At 42.4% G+C, this 17,756-nt stretch overlaps 1 protein-coding gene across 2 annotated transcripts in view; it reads right to left on the minus strand.

Annotated features, from left to right (window-relative positions):
* Window positions 1-17,756, minus strand: part of FSD2 (fibronectin type III and SPRY domain containing 2) — a 51,074-nt gene that overhangs the window by 25,754 nt on the left and 7,564 nt on the right. Inside the window, exons 2-4 of one of the 2 annotated variants that reach the window (XM_019010845.4) lie at window positions 5,606-6,322; window positions 5,365-5,460; window positions 1,674-1,904 (exon numbers count right to left, since the gene is read on the minus strand). In XM_019010845.4, the coding sequence (XP_018866390.3) occupies window positions 1,674-1,904; window positions 5,365-5,460; window positions 5,606-6,244 (966 nt within the window). In that variant the 5' untranslated portion in view covers window positions 6,245-6,322. Of the gene's footprint in view, window positions 1-1,673; window positions 1,905-5,364; window positions 5,461-5,605; window positions 6,323-17,756 lie in introns of those variants that run through there. The other variant, XM_063698783.1, reaches the window with a different exon arrangement.

Here is a 17,756-nt window from a genome sequence, read left to right on the forward strand (position 1 = left end):
ATTGTGAACAGTTAATGAATGGAAACGCCATCATTTACTTGATGGTTCTTCTATTGTTGGACATTTTGTTGTTTCCAGCTTTTCACCATCATACATAACAGTGAGAAGCCCACCTTCATGTTTATCACTTTCTCCATGTTCTGCATATGGTGGGCCCACTAGTTCAAGAGGTATGAGCATTGATGATTCTTGCAGTGCCTGCCAAATTGCTCTCCAGCTTTATTCACTGGCCCCTCACCCCAGGCACAGCAGAAAGGAGGCATGGTTGGGCTTTGAGGGGCGACTGTATGCTTGGACAATGTGGGGGGCCATATTTAGCAACCAGGAAGCTCTGGAGGCTGAAGGCCCCTCCCCTACGCCCTGGACACCACATCTTCCCCCTACTCCTGTGGCACCTTGTGAAGAAATCTGACTGAGATTGAAATTCCCACAGCCTAGCCATGTAGAGGGTTGGGTCAGATTTAATTTGTTTTCAAGAAAATTAGGAAATGGATTTTTTTTGCATGTCTGAGTTCGTGAAGTAAGATTTTTAATTGCTACACTTGTAACTGGGAAATTTAAGGTGCCTTTTCAGCCTTGACAACTTTCTCCCCAGAGCTCCAAGAGACCATCTGAGGTGGCTGGAAAACTCTTAGAGCACTCTTGGCTGGGCGCGGTGGCTCACGCCTGTAATCTCAGCACTTTGGGAGGCCGAGGCAGGTGGATCATGAGGTCAGGGGTTCGAGACCAGCCTGACCAACATGGTGAAACCCGTCTCTACTAAAAAAAAAAAAAAAATACAAAAATTAGCTGGGCGTGGTGGCGGGTGCCTGTAATCCCAGCTACTCAGGAGGCTGAGGCAGGAGAATTGCTTGAACCCGGGAGGAAGAGGTTGCAGTGAGCCGAGATCGTGCCACTGCACTCCAGCCTGGGCAACAGAGCGAGACTCCATCTCAAAATAATAATAATAATAATAATAATAATAATAATAATAATAATAAAACTCTTGGCCGGGCATGGTGGCTCACGCCTGTAATCCCAGCACTTCGGGAGGCCAAGGTGGGCGGATCATGAGTTCAGGAGATCAAGACCATCCTGGCTAACACAGTGAAACCCCGTCTCTACTAAAAATACAAAAAAAAAATTAGCTGGGCTTGGTGGCGGGCGCCTGTAGTCCCAGCTACTAGGGAGGCTGAGGCAGGAGAATGGCATGAACCCAGGAGGCAGAGCTGGCGGTGAGCCGAGATCGCGCCACTGCACTCCAGCCTGGGCAACAGAGTGAGACTCCGTCTCAAAAAAAAACAAACCAAACCAAAACAAAACAAACAACAACAACAAAAAACTCTTAGAGCATGGTTTTTTGCTCAGCTTAGCTCCAGGATGAGGGGACAGGTATCTGGGTGACCAGAACAGAGGAACAAAGACTGGTGCTGCCTCTGCGCTGGGGGAGGGAGAGAGTCTGCGCTGTGAGTCCGCCTGGCCACTCACGTGGAAGCCATGCAGAGAGATTGGGCCACAGCCTCCCCATCACAATCATCCAGTGGAATCAAATGGATGCTGGCCATAAAAGTCGATTCCAATGCCTCCAGGAGGAAAGAGGACAACCTAGCTTACCTCAACCATAACTGTCGTTTCCGTTTATAATTCCATCTCTTTCCATTATGTTCATTATTTCATTTTGTTTCATTACTGACCTTTATGAAATCCACCTTCTCCTCGTGACACATCTCCTCTATTGTTTCCATCAGTTCTTTGCAAGTATCTAGGTTTTCTCCACAGCTGACCAGTTGTCCATATAAGGCTTCCAGCTTCTCTTTCTTTTTCTCCCCTAGAGCTTGTATTTTTTCCTCATATTTTTGAGCAAGTGTTTCCAAGATTTCGTTGTAATGTGACTCAAAGTTTTGTTCTTGTTTTCCAAAATTCTCCTGCAAGACAGTTGATCTCAGTCATCATTTCAGCGCATGTAGTGTGTTGATTAGAGTCTTTTGTTTTTTGTTTTTTTGTTTGTTTGTTTTTGAGACACAGTCTTGCAGTGTTGCCCAGGCTGGAGTACAGTAGTGTGATCTTGGCTCATTGCAACCTCTGCCCCCCAGGTTAAAGTGATTCTCCTGCTTCAGGCTCCTGAGTAGCTGGGATTACAGGTGTGCATCACCATGCCCAGCTAATTTTTGTATTTTTAGTAGAGATGGGGTTTCACCATATTGGCCAGTTTGGTCTTGAACTCCTGACCTCAAGTGATCCGCCTGCCTCAGCCTCCCGAAGTGTTGGGATTACAGGCAAGAGCCACCACGCCCAGCCTGATTAGAGTCATTAGAGAAATGAAAATATGTGCCTATCAGAACTATTTTAGTTCCTCTACTTTGTCCTCTCATCTCTTGTCGGGAGTTGGAATGGAAACTGGAGGTGCTGGAACATAGGCGTCTCCAGCCTAGACTCCAGGAATAATCTAAACAAAAGCACTGCTTTCTCTCCTGGCAGCATTTTGCAATCCAGTTCCAGTTTCAACTACCTTCTATCACCATGACAAGTGACCAGGGAGATTATCAGTGATGATTCTGCCCGATATTGGACCTTAATGTGGAAATATTTTCCCTGAGAGATTCCCATCTATCATTCCCTCCTCAGCTCTTAACATCTCATGAGGCTCCTCTTCACTCCCTGGTGCTTGGATCATACAAATATCAAGATTAAATCAACTAGGATCATATCAACTAGGGGAGAAATGAAGGCAAAGGAGGAACAAGGGTTGTGGTCTGGCGGCACTGCTTACAGATGAGAAGATGCAAGAGGGCAGAGGGAGGGTTCTGACAATATTAATCCAGGAGCACAGTAGATGAGAAATATTAATATTAATAGAGTATATATTGCTTATATTGTCCCCAGAGCTCTGCAAGCTCTGATGGATGTCATCCTCATCAGATCATGGGGACATTTCCAAGGAAGAGGATCTTATCAATCATTCAGAGAGTAATTACTGAACACCTGCTATGTGCACAGGACTTGCTCAGAATGGTGGAAGAGAGAGAAAGGCAATAGATGAACTTCTCAGTGTTGAGTATGAAAGGATGGCCACTGAGGATGAAGGGACTTTGATCTGAGAGTAAGCTGGTAGAGCAGCATGTAAGAAGTTTTTTTTTTTTGTTTTTTTTTTTTTTATGGAGCCTCATTTTGTCACTCAGGTTGGAGTGCAGTGGAGCGATCTCAGCTCACTGCAACCTCTGACTCCTGGGTTCAAGTGATTCTCCTGTCTCAGCCTCCCAAGTAGCTGGGATTACAGGCACCCACCACCAAGCCCAACTAATTTTTTTTGTATTTTTAATAGAGATGGGGTTTCACCATCTTGGCTAGGCTGGTCTTGAACTCCTGACCTCAAGTGATCTGCCACCTTGGCCTCCCAAAGTGCTGAAATTACAGGCGTCAGCCACTGTGCCCAGCCAATGTAAGAAGTTTTGTCTTGGATGTTGTACACTTACCCACTTCTACCACTACCCTATGCTTGGCAGTGGAAGGGTTTGCCACTTCTCTGTATCTTCCATGGGGGATTAGTGCAATAGCTCTCCTCCCTTGTAAGATTGGGGCTGGAAAAGGTCTACCTTCATGGGAAATGGGCCTGGGGCTTCATTGATTCATATGAGATCCTCCTGTTGGTACCATCCGAAGCTGCGTTAATAGAAGTAGAGCATCCACATGAAGAGAAGAGAGAGGGCAAGTCCTAAGCTCCTCAGTCCTGGTTGACCTCATCTGGAAGGTTGGGTTGAGCTCTGGCATCACAGTGGTTACCATGTATCTACTAGGGCACACACAGGGGACTGTGGCATGTTTGGTGACAGGCATGGAAACTTATTAATCTTATGAGAAATAGATATCAGCTGAGGAAAAGAACACTTACCAAAAATGGGATGGGTATCCTGTAATACCTTGTCAAGGCTGAACCGTGAAAGAGGAGCTAGTCTTATTCTGTGTAGCTCTAGGGGCCAATATGACTAGTGGACAGAAGTTACAGAGCCACACCACACCTTCTATCTCAGTTGTCTTGGCATCTGGATCAAGGCTCACATTCTTACCCATGTCAAGATTGGGAGGGAGAGGGGCTGTCAAAGGATAGAAACTCCTTTCCAATCCTAGAATTCTAAGCTTTTACTGATCTCTCAGAAAAGTCTGGAAATTGCTAACTAGACAAAGGCAATACATAAATTTATTTATTTATTTATTTATTTGGGATGGAGTCTCGCTGTGTTGCCCAGGTTGGAGTGCAGTGGTGTGATCTCGGCTCACTGCAACCTCTGCCTCCCGGGTTCCAGCAATTCTCCTGCCTCAGCCTCCCAAGTAGCTGGGACTACAGGCACATGGCACCACACCCAGCTAATTTTTTATTGGTAGTAGAAATGGGATTTCACCATGTTGGCCAGGCTGGTCTCAAACTCCTAACCTCAGGTGATCCACCCGCCTCGGCCTCCCAAAGTGCTGGGATTACAGGTGTTAGCCACCGTGCCCAGCCATAAATTTATTTTTTAAATGCATGCAGAGCTAAAAATATTCCTTTGTTTGAGTAGCAATCATTGGCAGAAGTGGGTATTTTGCCTCTTAGAACAACAAAAAAGTGTTTGACAGTCTACACCTGACTTTATATAGTCAACATTATAGGTACCCCCAAAAGCCTAAAATTAACAACTCCCGAAACCAATGGAACAACATGGAACTCCACTGTTTCTGGTTTCTCAGCCAATGCACCAGATAGCAACCCAGAGATTCTCAGTAAGAACTTCTACCCCAAAAAAAAGAGGTCCAAAACAAATAAACAAACCCAAAAAGACAAGGGCAAAAGAAAGGATGTCCCCTCTTCACCACCTGGGCTCAAATGAGGGAATTCACTGGATGATGCCACCGTGAAGTCATCTTTGTTAGAATAAGGGTCTATCAAGTTGAATGATGAAAACAGTACACATTAAAAAAAGAATTCGAATAAGGGTCTAAATCACATACAATTGGTGATTTGGGTAAAGGGGGATTAGGAGAAAATGAAGCCAGTGAAGGAGAGGGATTGTGATTGGGAAATTTCTACCTTATTTACTCATGCAACAAACATGTATAAAATGCCTGCTCTGAAACATACCATGTAGTAGGACTAGGGATATTGAGACAGACGACCCAGCTTTCACACCAAGAGCTTATAGTTCAGCAGGGAATGCTGACAGGTAATCGGTTCCATGACATCCATGCCCAGGTGCTATGGGAGGTCAGTGAAAGAAGGGAGGAGAGAGGGGGAGTGGTGACCCCTCACATTCTAAGAAAAAAGATTCTCTAGCTCATACCAGAAACAGCTGCTTGACATAGCCATTGATGGAAGAAATGTGAGTCTGATGAGGTCTTCAAGTATGCTCTTACCTCCACAGTGATGAAAACCTCCTCCAAGTGATTTGCAAAGTTTTCCATCTCAATTATCTGCTTTTCCAATTTGTACATGTTTTTGTGAATTTCATCCTATCCAACAGAGGATCACAAAGAAGGTATTAATGTTACATCTTCTCTCACTCTTGTAGAAGGCATTTTAGATGTATCCCCTGCGTATGTACTTGAGATACCAAAGCAATATCAAGACAGAGAAGAACCAAGGAGACCTATTTACCTTGGCACTTTCCAGTGCTTCATTGAGTGGGATCACTTCATGCTCCTTATGTTCATCAAAAACCTTCTGAAAAGCTCTTATTGGAGTCTTACAAGTAACACAGAAGACATCAGCAGCTTCTTCTTCATCCTCTTCCTCGGGGATGACATAGCATTCATACTCCTCGCTGGCACGGCCGTGTGTGTACCTATAGGCTTCCCGCAAGTCCTGGCACTGGCCTGCTGAGCCCCACCCTCCGAAGCCCAGGTCCTCGGCCTCCGCTGCCTCTCCACTAAGTCTCCAGTCTCTCTGCTCCCTGGCTGGGTCTCTCCTCTTCATCATATAAGGAGGATATTCTGAAACCCCTGTTCTGGGTATGTTTTCATCAACAAACTCATCCCCTAATTCATGATCATCTTCAAGTCCATATAAGTGGACAAGTTCATCCACTTCCTCTTGAAGGTCTCTTTGAGCCTTACCATCCCCTGCTCCTCTTGACTCATTGGCCATTTCAGCTTGGACTACTTTCCTCATCCTAGTGTTCTCTTCTGGAAAGAGGTGCAGTCTGTCTTCAGAGTCATACAGGTCCATGTGGTAAAAGTGGAAATCCTTGGGAGTAGACCTGTCCAGCCCCAGTTCCTCCCCCGATTCCTCCTCCATTGTAACTCTGGAAGTCCTCAGAAGCACCTTTATATAAGAAAGATCCTTCCTAGACACTGAATAGTGAATATCTGGGCCCTGGAACACAAAAGGAGGAGGAAAATCATTTCTGGAGAAGGGCATTGCAGTAGATGATCATTAGATTGGGCTCTACTCATATAAAACTTTAAAAAAATTATCTGTGTAGTTCAGTCGTGGTTTCACTTTGAACCATCTTTAACAAATTTGTTTTCTATGGGAGGATGGGCTTTCTAAGGTTAAAAGAGACAAAAGAAATTACAAAAGAAATGTCTAATAGATATGTCCAACAAAATACTTCCCTCATACATTAAAAAAAACTTAAAAGGCAAAATAATGGGAAGCATCTCAGGCAATTATTATTATTATTATTAATTTATTTTTGAGATGGAGTCTCACTCTGTCACCCAGGCTAGAGTGCAGTGGCATGATCTTGGCTGACTGCAGCCTTTGCCTCCAGGGTGCAAGCAATTCTTGTGCCTCCACCTCCCAACTAGCTGGGATTACAGGTATGTGCCACCACACCCAGCTAATTTTTGTATTTTTGGTAGAGACGGGTTTTCACCATGTTGGAACTCCTGACCTCAGGTGATTCGCCCACCTCAGCCTCCCAAAGTGCTGGAATTACAGGCATGAACCACTGCGCCCAGTCTATTATTTTTAAATTGTATAAATTAATTGAAAAAGTGGCATCTCAATAGATGAATGTGCACAGACAATTCACAAAACAATTACTTTTGTATATGATAGCACCTGCACAAAAACATTTGAAAAAAAAACTGTACTTAAAAGTAACAGAACAGGCCTGGCGTGGTGGCTCATGCCCATAATCCCAGTACTTTGGGAGGCTGAGGCAGATGGATTGCTTGAGCTCAGGAGTTGGAGATCATCCTGGGCAACATGGCAAGACCCTGTCTCTACCAAAAATACAAAAAAAAAAAAAAAAAAAAAAGCCAGGCATAGTGGTGTGCACGTGTGGTCCCAGCTACTTGGGAGGCTGAGGTGGGAGGATCACTTGAGCCTTGGGGGGTGGAGGTTGCAGTGAGCCTAAATCACACCACTGCGCTCCAGCCTGGGTGACAGAGCAAGACCCTGTCTCAAAAAAAAAAAAAAAAAAAAGTGACAGAACAAATAAGTAGATGCTGTTTTGCCTTTTCAGTTAGAAAATATTTAAAAATATCAAAAGTGATACCCCCAGCTGGATAAGGGGACAGTGAAGTGAGCACTCTCATATGCTGCCGGCTGGAATGTAAACTGGCCCCATTTTTCTGAAGAGCAAGCTTGGCAACCTGGGTCAGGAACCTTAAAGATGTTCACACTTTCAGCGGGGTGTGGTGACTCATGCCTGTAATCCCAGCACTTTGGGAGGGCAAGGCAGGAGGATTGCTTGAGGCCAGGAGTTTGAGACCAGCCTAGGCAACATAGTGAAACCCCATGTCTACAAAAAATTTAAGCATTTGCCAGGTGTGGTGGTGCATGCCTGTAGTCCCAGCTACTAGGGAGGCTGAGGCAGTGAGCCATGATTGCGCCAATGTACTCCAGCCTGGGCGACAGAGCAAGACTCTGTCTAAAAAAAAAAAAAAAAAAAAAGTGTTCATACTCTCTAGCCTGTTCATACTCTCTCTAACCTAGTAATCCTCTTCCGGAACCTTGAGGAAAAATCCCAAATACAAGGAAAAAAATTATTTTATGTAAAAATGCCCACTACAGAATTTTTTTAAGTAGCAAAAACTTTTGTTTTTGAAAAGGTTTAATGATTAGGAGAAGGGCTAAGTAAACTCAGGGATGTACACTACATAGAATACAAAGCAGCCTTCAAAATGTTTATGGAGAGCAAATGATAACTTGGAAAAAGACATACAATATGATGTTAAGCAAAATAAACAGAATGCCCATTATATGTAGAATATCATGTCCACTATTTTAATGAAGTACATAAAGTCTAGAAGATATAATAATAACAATAATAGTAGTAGTAAATACAATATTAGTAATAGCTACTACTTCTTGAACACTTATCGTATGCCTTTTCTGTGTTAGGCAGTTTATATATACATTATCCTCACATCGACCCTATGTGGCAGGCACTGCTATCATCCCCATTTTGTAGATGAGTCAACTGTGTCTCAGGGAGGGTATCTTGTGCAAGGCCACACAGTTAGTATATTGTTGAACTGGGATTTGAGCCTTAATCGGTGTGGCAGCTATAAGACTGTGCTTCACAGATATCCAACTACAGGGAGTGTAATTGACTGGAGGTTTCAGTTGCCCTCTGAAGTTCATTGCTGCATAGCATGCTTGCCACAAACATCTGCCATCCAGTGACAAGCACAGCCAGGGATTCTAAGGCAGATCCATTTCTGGTTGATACAGAACTCCTCTGAGCCCTCCTCTAGTTCCAATTACTCAGGAGGCTAAGGTGGGAGGATCACTTGAGGCCAGGAGTTCAAGACCAGCCTGGGCAACATAGCAAGACCCTGTCTCTTAAAATACAAACAGAAGGCTGGTTGCCTGTAATCCCAGCACTTTCGGAGGCCAAGGTGGGCGGATCATGAGGTCAGGAGTTCGAGACCAGCCTGACCAATGTGGTGAAACCCTGTCTCTACTAAAAACACAAAAAATTAGCCAGTTGTGGTGGCAGGTGCCTGTAATCCCAGCTACTCGGGAGGCTGAGGCAGGAGAATTGCTTGAACCAGGGAGGCGGAGGTTGCAGTGAGCCATGACTATGCCACTGAACTCCAGCCTGGACAACAGAGTGAGACTCCGTCTCAAACAACAACAACGACAACAACAACAAACAAACAGTTCTCTGATGGCCAGAGGAGTTGGCTGGAGGATTCCGTGACAGCCTCACCAAGGCTTTCTTAGACTGCATGGTAGTCTAGGATACTTGCCTGAATCTTCCCTGAACCTTCCCTCTTGCTCTCCTTCAGCCAGGGTCAGACTTACATCATGGCCTGGCAGCTCTTCCAGCCTTTCCTAGCTGCCTCCCCATTTTATTGCTCACACAGGTATTTCCTCTAATAAAATTCTTTTCCATCTTATGCCTGCTTCTTGGAGAACCAGATTAACACAGTCGGTTGGACTCCAAAGTCCATGCTTTCTTCCTGGCACAGAGCTGCCATTTGTGTGTGTGTGTGTGTGTGTGTGTGTGTGTGTGTGTGTGTGTGCGTGCGTGTGTGTGTGTGTTTGAGACAGAGTCTCACTCTGTCGCCCAGGCTGGAGTGCAGTGGCGCGATCTCGGCTCACTGCAACCTCTGCCTCCCGGGTTCACGCCATCCTCCTGCCTCAGCCTCCCTAGTAGCTGGGACTATAGGCGCCCGCCACCATGCCCAGCTAATTTTTTTTTTCTTTTTTTTTTTTTTTGTATTTTTAGTAGAGACAGGGTTTCACTGTGTTAGTCAGGATGGTCTCGATCTCCTGACCTTGTGATCTGCCCACCTTGGACTCCCAAAGTGCTGGGATTACAGGCGTGAGCCACCGCGCCCGGCCCATTGTGTTTTATTAATTCTTTTTTGTAACAGTTTTATCGAGGTATAATTCATATACCATACAATTCACCTGTTAAAAATGTATACTTTAGTGGTTTCGTTTTTTGTTTGTTTTGTTGTTTTTGTTTTTTTTTGAGGCGGAGTCTCGCTTTGTCACCCAGGCTGGAGTGCAGTCGCGCGATCTCGGCTCACTGCAAGCTCCGCCTCCCGAGTTCACGCCATTCTCCTGCCTCAGCCTCCCCAGTAGCTGGGACTACAGGCGCCCGCCACCATGCCCAGCTAATTTTTTGTATTTTTAGTAGAGATGGGGTTTCACCGTGTTAGCCAGGATGGTCTCGATCTCCTGACCTTGTGGTCCGCCCGTCTCGGCCTCCCAAAGTGCTGGGATTACAGGCGTGAGCCACCGCACCCAGCAATTCAGTGGTTTTTAGTATACTCACACATATGTGCAGTGATCACCAAAGTCAATTTCACAGCATGTATTTTTAAATTTTTAAAATTTTTTTGAGACATGGTCTCCCTCTGTCACCCAGGCTGGAGTGCAGTGGCACCATCTTGGCTCACTGCAACCTCTGCCTCCCGGGCTCAGGTGATCCTCCCACCTCAGCCTCCCAAGTAGCTGGGACTACAGGCGCTTGCCGCCATGCCTGGCTAACTTTTGAATTTTTTTTTTAGAGACGGGGTCATGCCATGTTGCCCAGGATGGTCTTGACCTCCTGAGTTCAAGGGATTGCCCACCTCAGCCTCCCAAAGTGCTGAGATTACAGGAGTGAGCCACTGCGCCCGGCTGTAATTTTAGAGCATTTTTATCACCTCAAAAAGAAGCACTGTACCCTTTAGCTATCACCACCAGCATTCCCCCATCTCCCCTATCCTAAGCAACAACTAATCTACTTTCTGTCTCTATTGATTTTCCTGTTTGGACATTTCCTATAAACGGAATCATATAGTATATGATCTTTTGTAACTGGCTTCTCTCACTGAGCATACTGTTTTCAAGATTCATCCATGTCATAGCATGTATCAATATTTCATTCCCTTTTTAGGACCAGAAAAGTATTCCGTTGTATGGATATGCCATATTTTGTTTGTCCATGCATCAGTTGATTCGGGTGGCTTCCCATTTCATTTGGGTTGTTTCTACCTTTTGGCTATTTTAAATAAGGCTGCTAAAGATGTTTTTGTACAAGTTTTTGTTTGAATATGTTTTCATCTCTTGCAGGTATATACCCAGGGATGAGTAAACACCTCAGAGTGGGATCACTGGGTCAAATGGTAACTTATGTTTAACTTTCTGAAAAACCATCAAACTGTTTTCCAAATTGTCTACACCATTTTACATTCCTGCCAGCAGTGTAGGAAAGCTCTGATTTCTCCACATTCTTGTCAGCACTTGTTATTATCTGACTGTTTGATTACAGTCATCCTAGTGGTTATGAAATGGTATCTCATTGTGGTTTTGATTTGCATGTCCCTGATGAATAATGATGTTAGTTATCTTTCATGTATTTATTGGCCATTTGTATACCTGCTTTGAAGAAATGCCTCTCCAAATCTTTTGCCCATTTTTAAATTGGATTATTTGCCTTTTTGTTATTGAGCTCTATGAGTTCTTTGTGTATTCTGGATTCTAGTCCACTGTCAGGTATGTAAATTACAAATATTTTTCTTCTATTCTGTGAGGTGTCCTTTTATTTTCTTGATGATGTCCCCTGAAGCACAAAAGTTTTTAATTTTGATGAAGTCTAGTTTATCTATTTTTTTGTTGTTGTTGCTGCTTGTGCTTTTGATGTCCTGTCTAATAATCCATTGCCAAATTTGGGATAAATCCCACTTGGTCATAATGCTTAATATTTTTCTTTTTTGTTGTTGTTTTTTAAGAGGGATTACAGGCATGAGCCACCGTGTCTGGCCTAAGTTTTTGGCATATGTGACTAGATTCAGTTTGCTAGCATTTTGCTGAGGAATTTTGAATTCATATTCCTAACAAATATTGGCCTGTAGTTTTGGGGTTTTTTTCTTGTGATATCTTTCTCTGGTTTTGGTATCAGGGTAATATGTCTCATAGAATGAGTTGGGAAGTGTTCCTATTCTTCTATTTTTTGGAACAGTATGTGAAGAATTGTTATTAATGCTTGTTTCAACGTTTGGTAGAATTCACCAGTGAAGCCACCTGGTCCTAGACTTTTCTTTGTGGGTGGTGTATTAATATTTTTATTAATTTTTTTTTGAGACAGGGTCTAACTCTGTCACCCAGGCTGGAGTGCAGTGGCACAATCTCGGCTCACTGCAACCTCCACCTCCCAGGTCCATGTGATTTTCCTGCCTCAGCATCCCATTGGAAAAATTAGGGATTACGGGTACCTGCCACCACGCCTGGCTAATTTTTGTATTTTTAGTAGAGACGGGGTTTCACCATGTTGGCCAGGCTGGTTTTTTGTGTTTTTTTTTCACGTCAAGAAATAACTTTATCCAAAAGGAATTCAAATGGAAGATATATTTAGCATCAATTCATGTATTAGTAACTTATACATGTATTGTCAAGTATGACATCCATAAAAGCACAAAACAGTTTCTCACACGTTCCACCAAACTTCTGGCTTACTTTGTGTGTCACTTCCATGACTACCAATCACACATGCAGAAACTAGGAGAGACAGTGAAGATGGCTTTCCAGGAAGTTTACAAAATAAGAAAGGAAATGTATGTCAAAATATAGCGTAAGTAGCAATGGGGCCCTGAATTCACTTTGGAAAAAGCTAGTTTTTTAATTATTAATTTAATCTCTTTACTTAGGCCTGTTTAGATTGCCTATTTCTTCTTGGGTCTGTTTTGGGACTTTGTGTCTTTCTAGGAAATGTCTATTTCATTTAAATTATCTAATTTATTCAAATACAATTGTTCATGGTATTTCTTTTTAATCTTTTTTTATTTCTATATGCTTGGTAGTAATGCCCCCTTTTTCATTTCTGATTCTAGTCATTTGAGTTTTCTCTCATTTTCTCTTGGTCAAACCTCTGACTAGAGGTTTGTCAATTTTGCTGATTACTTCAAATAATCTGCTTTTGGTTTCTTTAATTTTCCCTATTGTTTTTCTGTTATCTGTTTCATTAATTTCCACTCTAATACTTATTATTTCCTTCCTCTGCTTGTTTTGTTTAGTTTGCTCTTCTTTTTCCAGTTTTTTAATGTATTGATTTGAGATCTTTCTTCTTGTTAAATATAGGCATTTATAGCTATAAATTTTCCTCTAATCACTGCTTTTGCTGTACCCTACAAGTTTTCATGTTATCTTCATGTCTATTCATCTCAAAGTATTTTCTAACTTCCATTTTCATTTCTTCTTTGACCCATTGGTTATTGAGGAGTGTGTTGTTTAATTTCCATATATTTGTGAGTTTTCCAACTTTCCTTGTGTTATTGATTTCTATTTGCATTCCATTGTGACCAGAAAACATATTTTGTATTATTTCTGTCCTTTTAAATTTATTGAGGTTTGTTTTATGGGCTAGCATATGGTCTGTCTTAGAGAACATTCCATAGGCATTTGGGAAGAATGTGTATTCTGCTTCTGCTGTTGTTGAGTGGAGTGTTAATATAGATGTCTGTTAGGTGCATTTGGTTTATAGTATTATTTAAGTCTTCTATTTCCTTGTTGATCTTCTGCTTAGTCATTCTATCCATTACTGAAAGCAGAGTATTGAAGTCTTCAACTATTATTGTTAGAGTTTCCATTTCTACCTTCATTTATGTCAGTTTTTGTTTGACATATTTTGGTATTCTGTAGTTAGGTGTATATAAATATGTAATTGTCATATCTTTCTGATGGATTGGCTCTTTTCTTTTTTTTTTTTTTTGAGAAGGAGTCTCGCTCTGTCACCCAGGTTGGAGTGCAGCGGCGCGATCTCGGCTTACTGCAAGCTCCGCCTCCCAGGTTCATGCCATTCTCCTGCCTCAGCCTCCCAAGTAGCTGGGACTACAGGCGCCCGCCACCACGCCTGGCTAATTTTTTGTATTTTTAGTAGAGACGGGGTTTCGCCATGTTAGCCATGATGGTCTCGATCTCCTGACCTCGTGATCCGCCCGCCTGGGCCTCCCAAAGTGCTGGGATTACAGGTATGAGCCACCGCGCCAGGCAGATTGGCTCTTTTCTAATGACAGTGTATCCCTCTTTATCTCTACTAACACTTTTTTGTTTTAAATCCATTTTTTCGGATGTCAGTACAGCCCCTCTAGCTTTCTTGTGGTTGCTGTTTACATGATTTATCTTTTTCTATCCTTTTAGTTTCAATCTATTTATATTTTTGAATCTAATGTGTGTATCTTGTAGACAACATAGAGTTGGCTATATTGTTATTAATTTTTAATTGATTCATTATGAGAAGCTTCCTAAGAATTTCTAAATTACAACACTTTGTTGGAGGAGCTCAAGCTATGATTTTTTTTTCCATATAACAAAATGGCATTTCCTACAAAATAATATAACACGCCCCCAAAGAAAATCCTCCCCAGAACCTGAGAATGAACATTCCAATTCTTAACTTTCTAGTAGGATAATAAATCAGAGGTTAGAAGAAGATTATCATCTACAAGTCTATCAGAACTAAATATAGGCATTTATGGCTATATCAGAGGAAGACAGTTCACTCTAAAGGAGTATTAGGCCAGGTACAGTGGCTCACGCCTGTAATCCCAGCACTTTAGGAGGCTAAGGTAGGCAGATCATTTGAGCTCAGAAGTTTGAGACCAGCCTGGGCAATATGGTGAAAACCCCTCTACCAAAAATACAAAAATATTAGCCAGGCGTGGTGGCACACGCCTGTAATCCCAGCTACTCAGGAGGCTGAGGCAGGAGGGTCTCTTGAGCCCAGAAGACGGAGGTTGTAGTGAGCTGAGATTGCACTCCTTCACCTCAGCCTGGGTGATGGAGCGAGACTCCATCTCAAAAAAAAAAAAAGTATTAGATGATAGGAGAGTTATGATAGGAGAGTAATTATGAAGAGGACACTAAAGGATACTCTAAGACTGAGAGAAAAACTGTAACACAGGATAAACTTCACAGGGAGTTCAAATGTCATAGAAGAAGTTTTGATTTCCTTTTCTTTTTCTTTTTTTTTTTTTTTTTTGAGATGGAGTTTTGCACTTGTTGCCCAGGCTGGAGTGCAGTGGCGCGATCTCTGCTCACTCAACCTCCGCCTTCTGGTTTCAAGTGATTCTCCTGACTCAGCCTCCCAAGTAGCTGGGATTACAGGCATCCACAACCACACCCAGCTAATTTTTGTATTTTTTAGTAGAGACAGGGTTTCACCATGTTGGCCAGGCTGGTCTCAAACTCCTGACTTTGTGATCCACCCACCTTGGCCTCCCAAAGTGTTGGGATTAGAGGCGTGAGCCACTGCGCCCGGGAGAAGTTGTGATTTCAACCCACATCATGGCAAATGGAATTGTCCTGGCCAGAGCTGGTCCCCAGTGGCTGTAAAAGCAAGAAAAACATATGGAAACACAGGTGAACCAAGGTTGGCTGGCAGGTGAGCCAAAGAAGTTGGCAGCATTGCTGCGGGTATAAGACGTATTAGGAGAACCAACGGAAAGTGGTCACCAGGCCTCATGAGAGACCCTGAGCCACAATCACCCAGACGAACTGTTCTCAGGTTCTTGACCCTCAGAAACCATTCAAGAGAATAAATATTTGTTGTTTTAAGCTGTCAAGTTTTGAAATAATTTGTTATGCCACAATAGATGACTAGTTCATTGTCCCAGACTAAAAATAAACTTTCCACCCAGCTTTCTCTGCTAGCTGCTATTCTCTCTTTCTCCCCTTTCCCTCTCCAGACTCCATCAAAGGGTGGCATTTCCACCATCACTCTTCGGGCTATGGAATCTGTATGCGAAGACTTTCCAAGGGGTACATGGGTATAGATAGCTTCAGGAGGATCAGCTCCCAGATGCTCAACTTTATATTTAATCTTTCCCAGAGCTGCTCTGCCTGGGAAGGAACTAGCATTTGAGGCTTCATGTAGATTCTTTTTTCACAATAGTCCTTTTTCTCTTTATTACAAAAGTAAAACTATACCTCTCACTTATCCTGAATATTTCATTGCGCTGTAAGATTTCATTGCTTGGGAATTAAAAAAAAAAAAAAAAAAAAAAAAACCTCCAGGGGACTAAATGGAAGGACAATTTGAAGTATTGCTATCAATGGTGGAGGGTGAATGACATTAATGAATGCATAAGAAAAAATTTGTTTTCAAGCTAAGTGGTTTCCAGTTCTTTGCTTTCAATAAAGTTGAAGGAGGATCTAATCAAATTGTCAGCTAATATATGATTAAAAATAATTTTTCATGATGATCACTATGTACTTTTTGAAACACATTTCAGAAAGAGTTCAAAAATGTGAGTGACATTGCTATAATAAAACACTTTCATTTCCATCAATGTTTGATTATGTAGCTAAGCAAGGTTGCTCTGTTCTTACATCAACAAAATGAAAAGCGGAAAGACAATTGACCCTAATTCCTGTTGCAGTCTAAAATATGTTATTTTCATCAATGGATACACAAATCAACTTTTTTTTAAAAAAGCTTCATCTACCTCATTAAGAGATGCATTTCCATTTTATTTGTCATTTAACAATTATTGGCCAGGCGCGGTGGCTCACGCCTGTAATCCCAACACTTTGGGAGGCCGAGGCGGGCAGATCACGAGGTCAGGAGATCGAAACCGTCCTGGCTAACACGGTGAAACCCCATCTCTACTAAAAATACAAAAAATTAGCCGGGCGTGGTGGCGGGCGCCTGTAGTCGCAGCTACTTGGGAGGCTGAGGCAGGAGAATGGCGTGAACCTGGGAGGCGGAGGTTGCAGTGAGCCAAGATCACGCCACTGCACTCCAGCCTGGGTGACAGAGCGAGACTCCGTCTCAAAAATAACAATAATAATTATTATTATTTACCAAAATTTGTAATATGTTTATGTTATTTTGCTTACATGTGACTAAAAGTTGTATTGGTAACTTCATCCAAAAGAAAAAAAGAGTTTAATATTCAGAGATGTATGGTCCCAGGAGAATAAGAGAAAATCTTTAATCTCAAGTTATACATCTGTATTTTTGTAGAGAAGTATCATAGATGACCAACAAAAGACTTTCCAAGCACAGAAAAATATTACAGGTCAGGTACAGTGGCTGACACCCATTATCCAAGCACTTTGGGAGGCAGAGGTGGGAGGACCACTTGAGCTTAGGAGTTCGAGACCAGCCTGGGCAACAAAAAGAAACCTCACCTCTATTTAAAAAACAAAAAACAAAACTAGCCCAGCGTGGTGGTGTGTGCCTGCAGTCCCAGCTACTCAGGATGCTAAGGTGGGAGGATCACTTTAGCTTGGAAGATTGAAGCTGCAGTGAGCTATTATCTTGCCACTGCACTCCAGCCTGGGTGACAGAGCAAGACCCTGTCGGAAGAAAGAATGAAAGGAAGAAAATTCATGTTTTAAGTGCACAATTCAATGATTTTTAGTAAATTCCCCAAATTGTGCAGCCATCATCACAATCCAGTTCCTAATGCCTACCCCCATTAAAAAATTGTGGTAAATCTAATGTCTTTTTTTAAAAAAACTAATATTATTAAACTATTTTAACATGACATATATATGTTTTGAGAAAAATAAGCAAAATATTTTAAGATATGGTTTAGCACTGTTTTTTCCTTATCCATCACTTTTATGATCCAGTTTTCCTTAACTTCCATTTATGTGATCAAAGTTAGCAGCCAGCTGTTTGTCTTCCCTATTTGTTCCACAGTTGTACACAGAAAACAGAAGTCAACAAGTTCAGCGGCTTCCCCTATCAGCTCTGTTTAACTTTCTGCAGTGATAGACTGTCACTTCTGCTGATAGACTGTCCTTTTAATAGCCACTTCCCAAACTATATTTTTAAAAAGGCATTAAGTTTTCTTTCCACTATCTCCACTGTTTTTTTTTTTTTTTTTTTGAGACAGGGTCTTGCTCT

Source organism: Gorilla gorilla, chromosome 16, assembly GCF_029281585.2.
Source record: "Gorilla gorilla gorilla isolate KB3781 chromosome 16, NHGRI_mGorGor1-v2.1_pri, whole genome shotgun sequence".
NCBI lineage: Eukaryota > Metazoa > Chordata > Mammalia > Primates > Hominidae > Gorilla > Gorilla gorilla.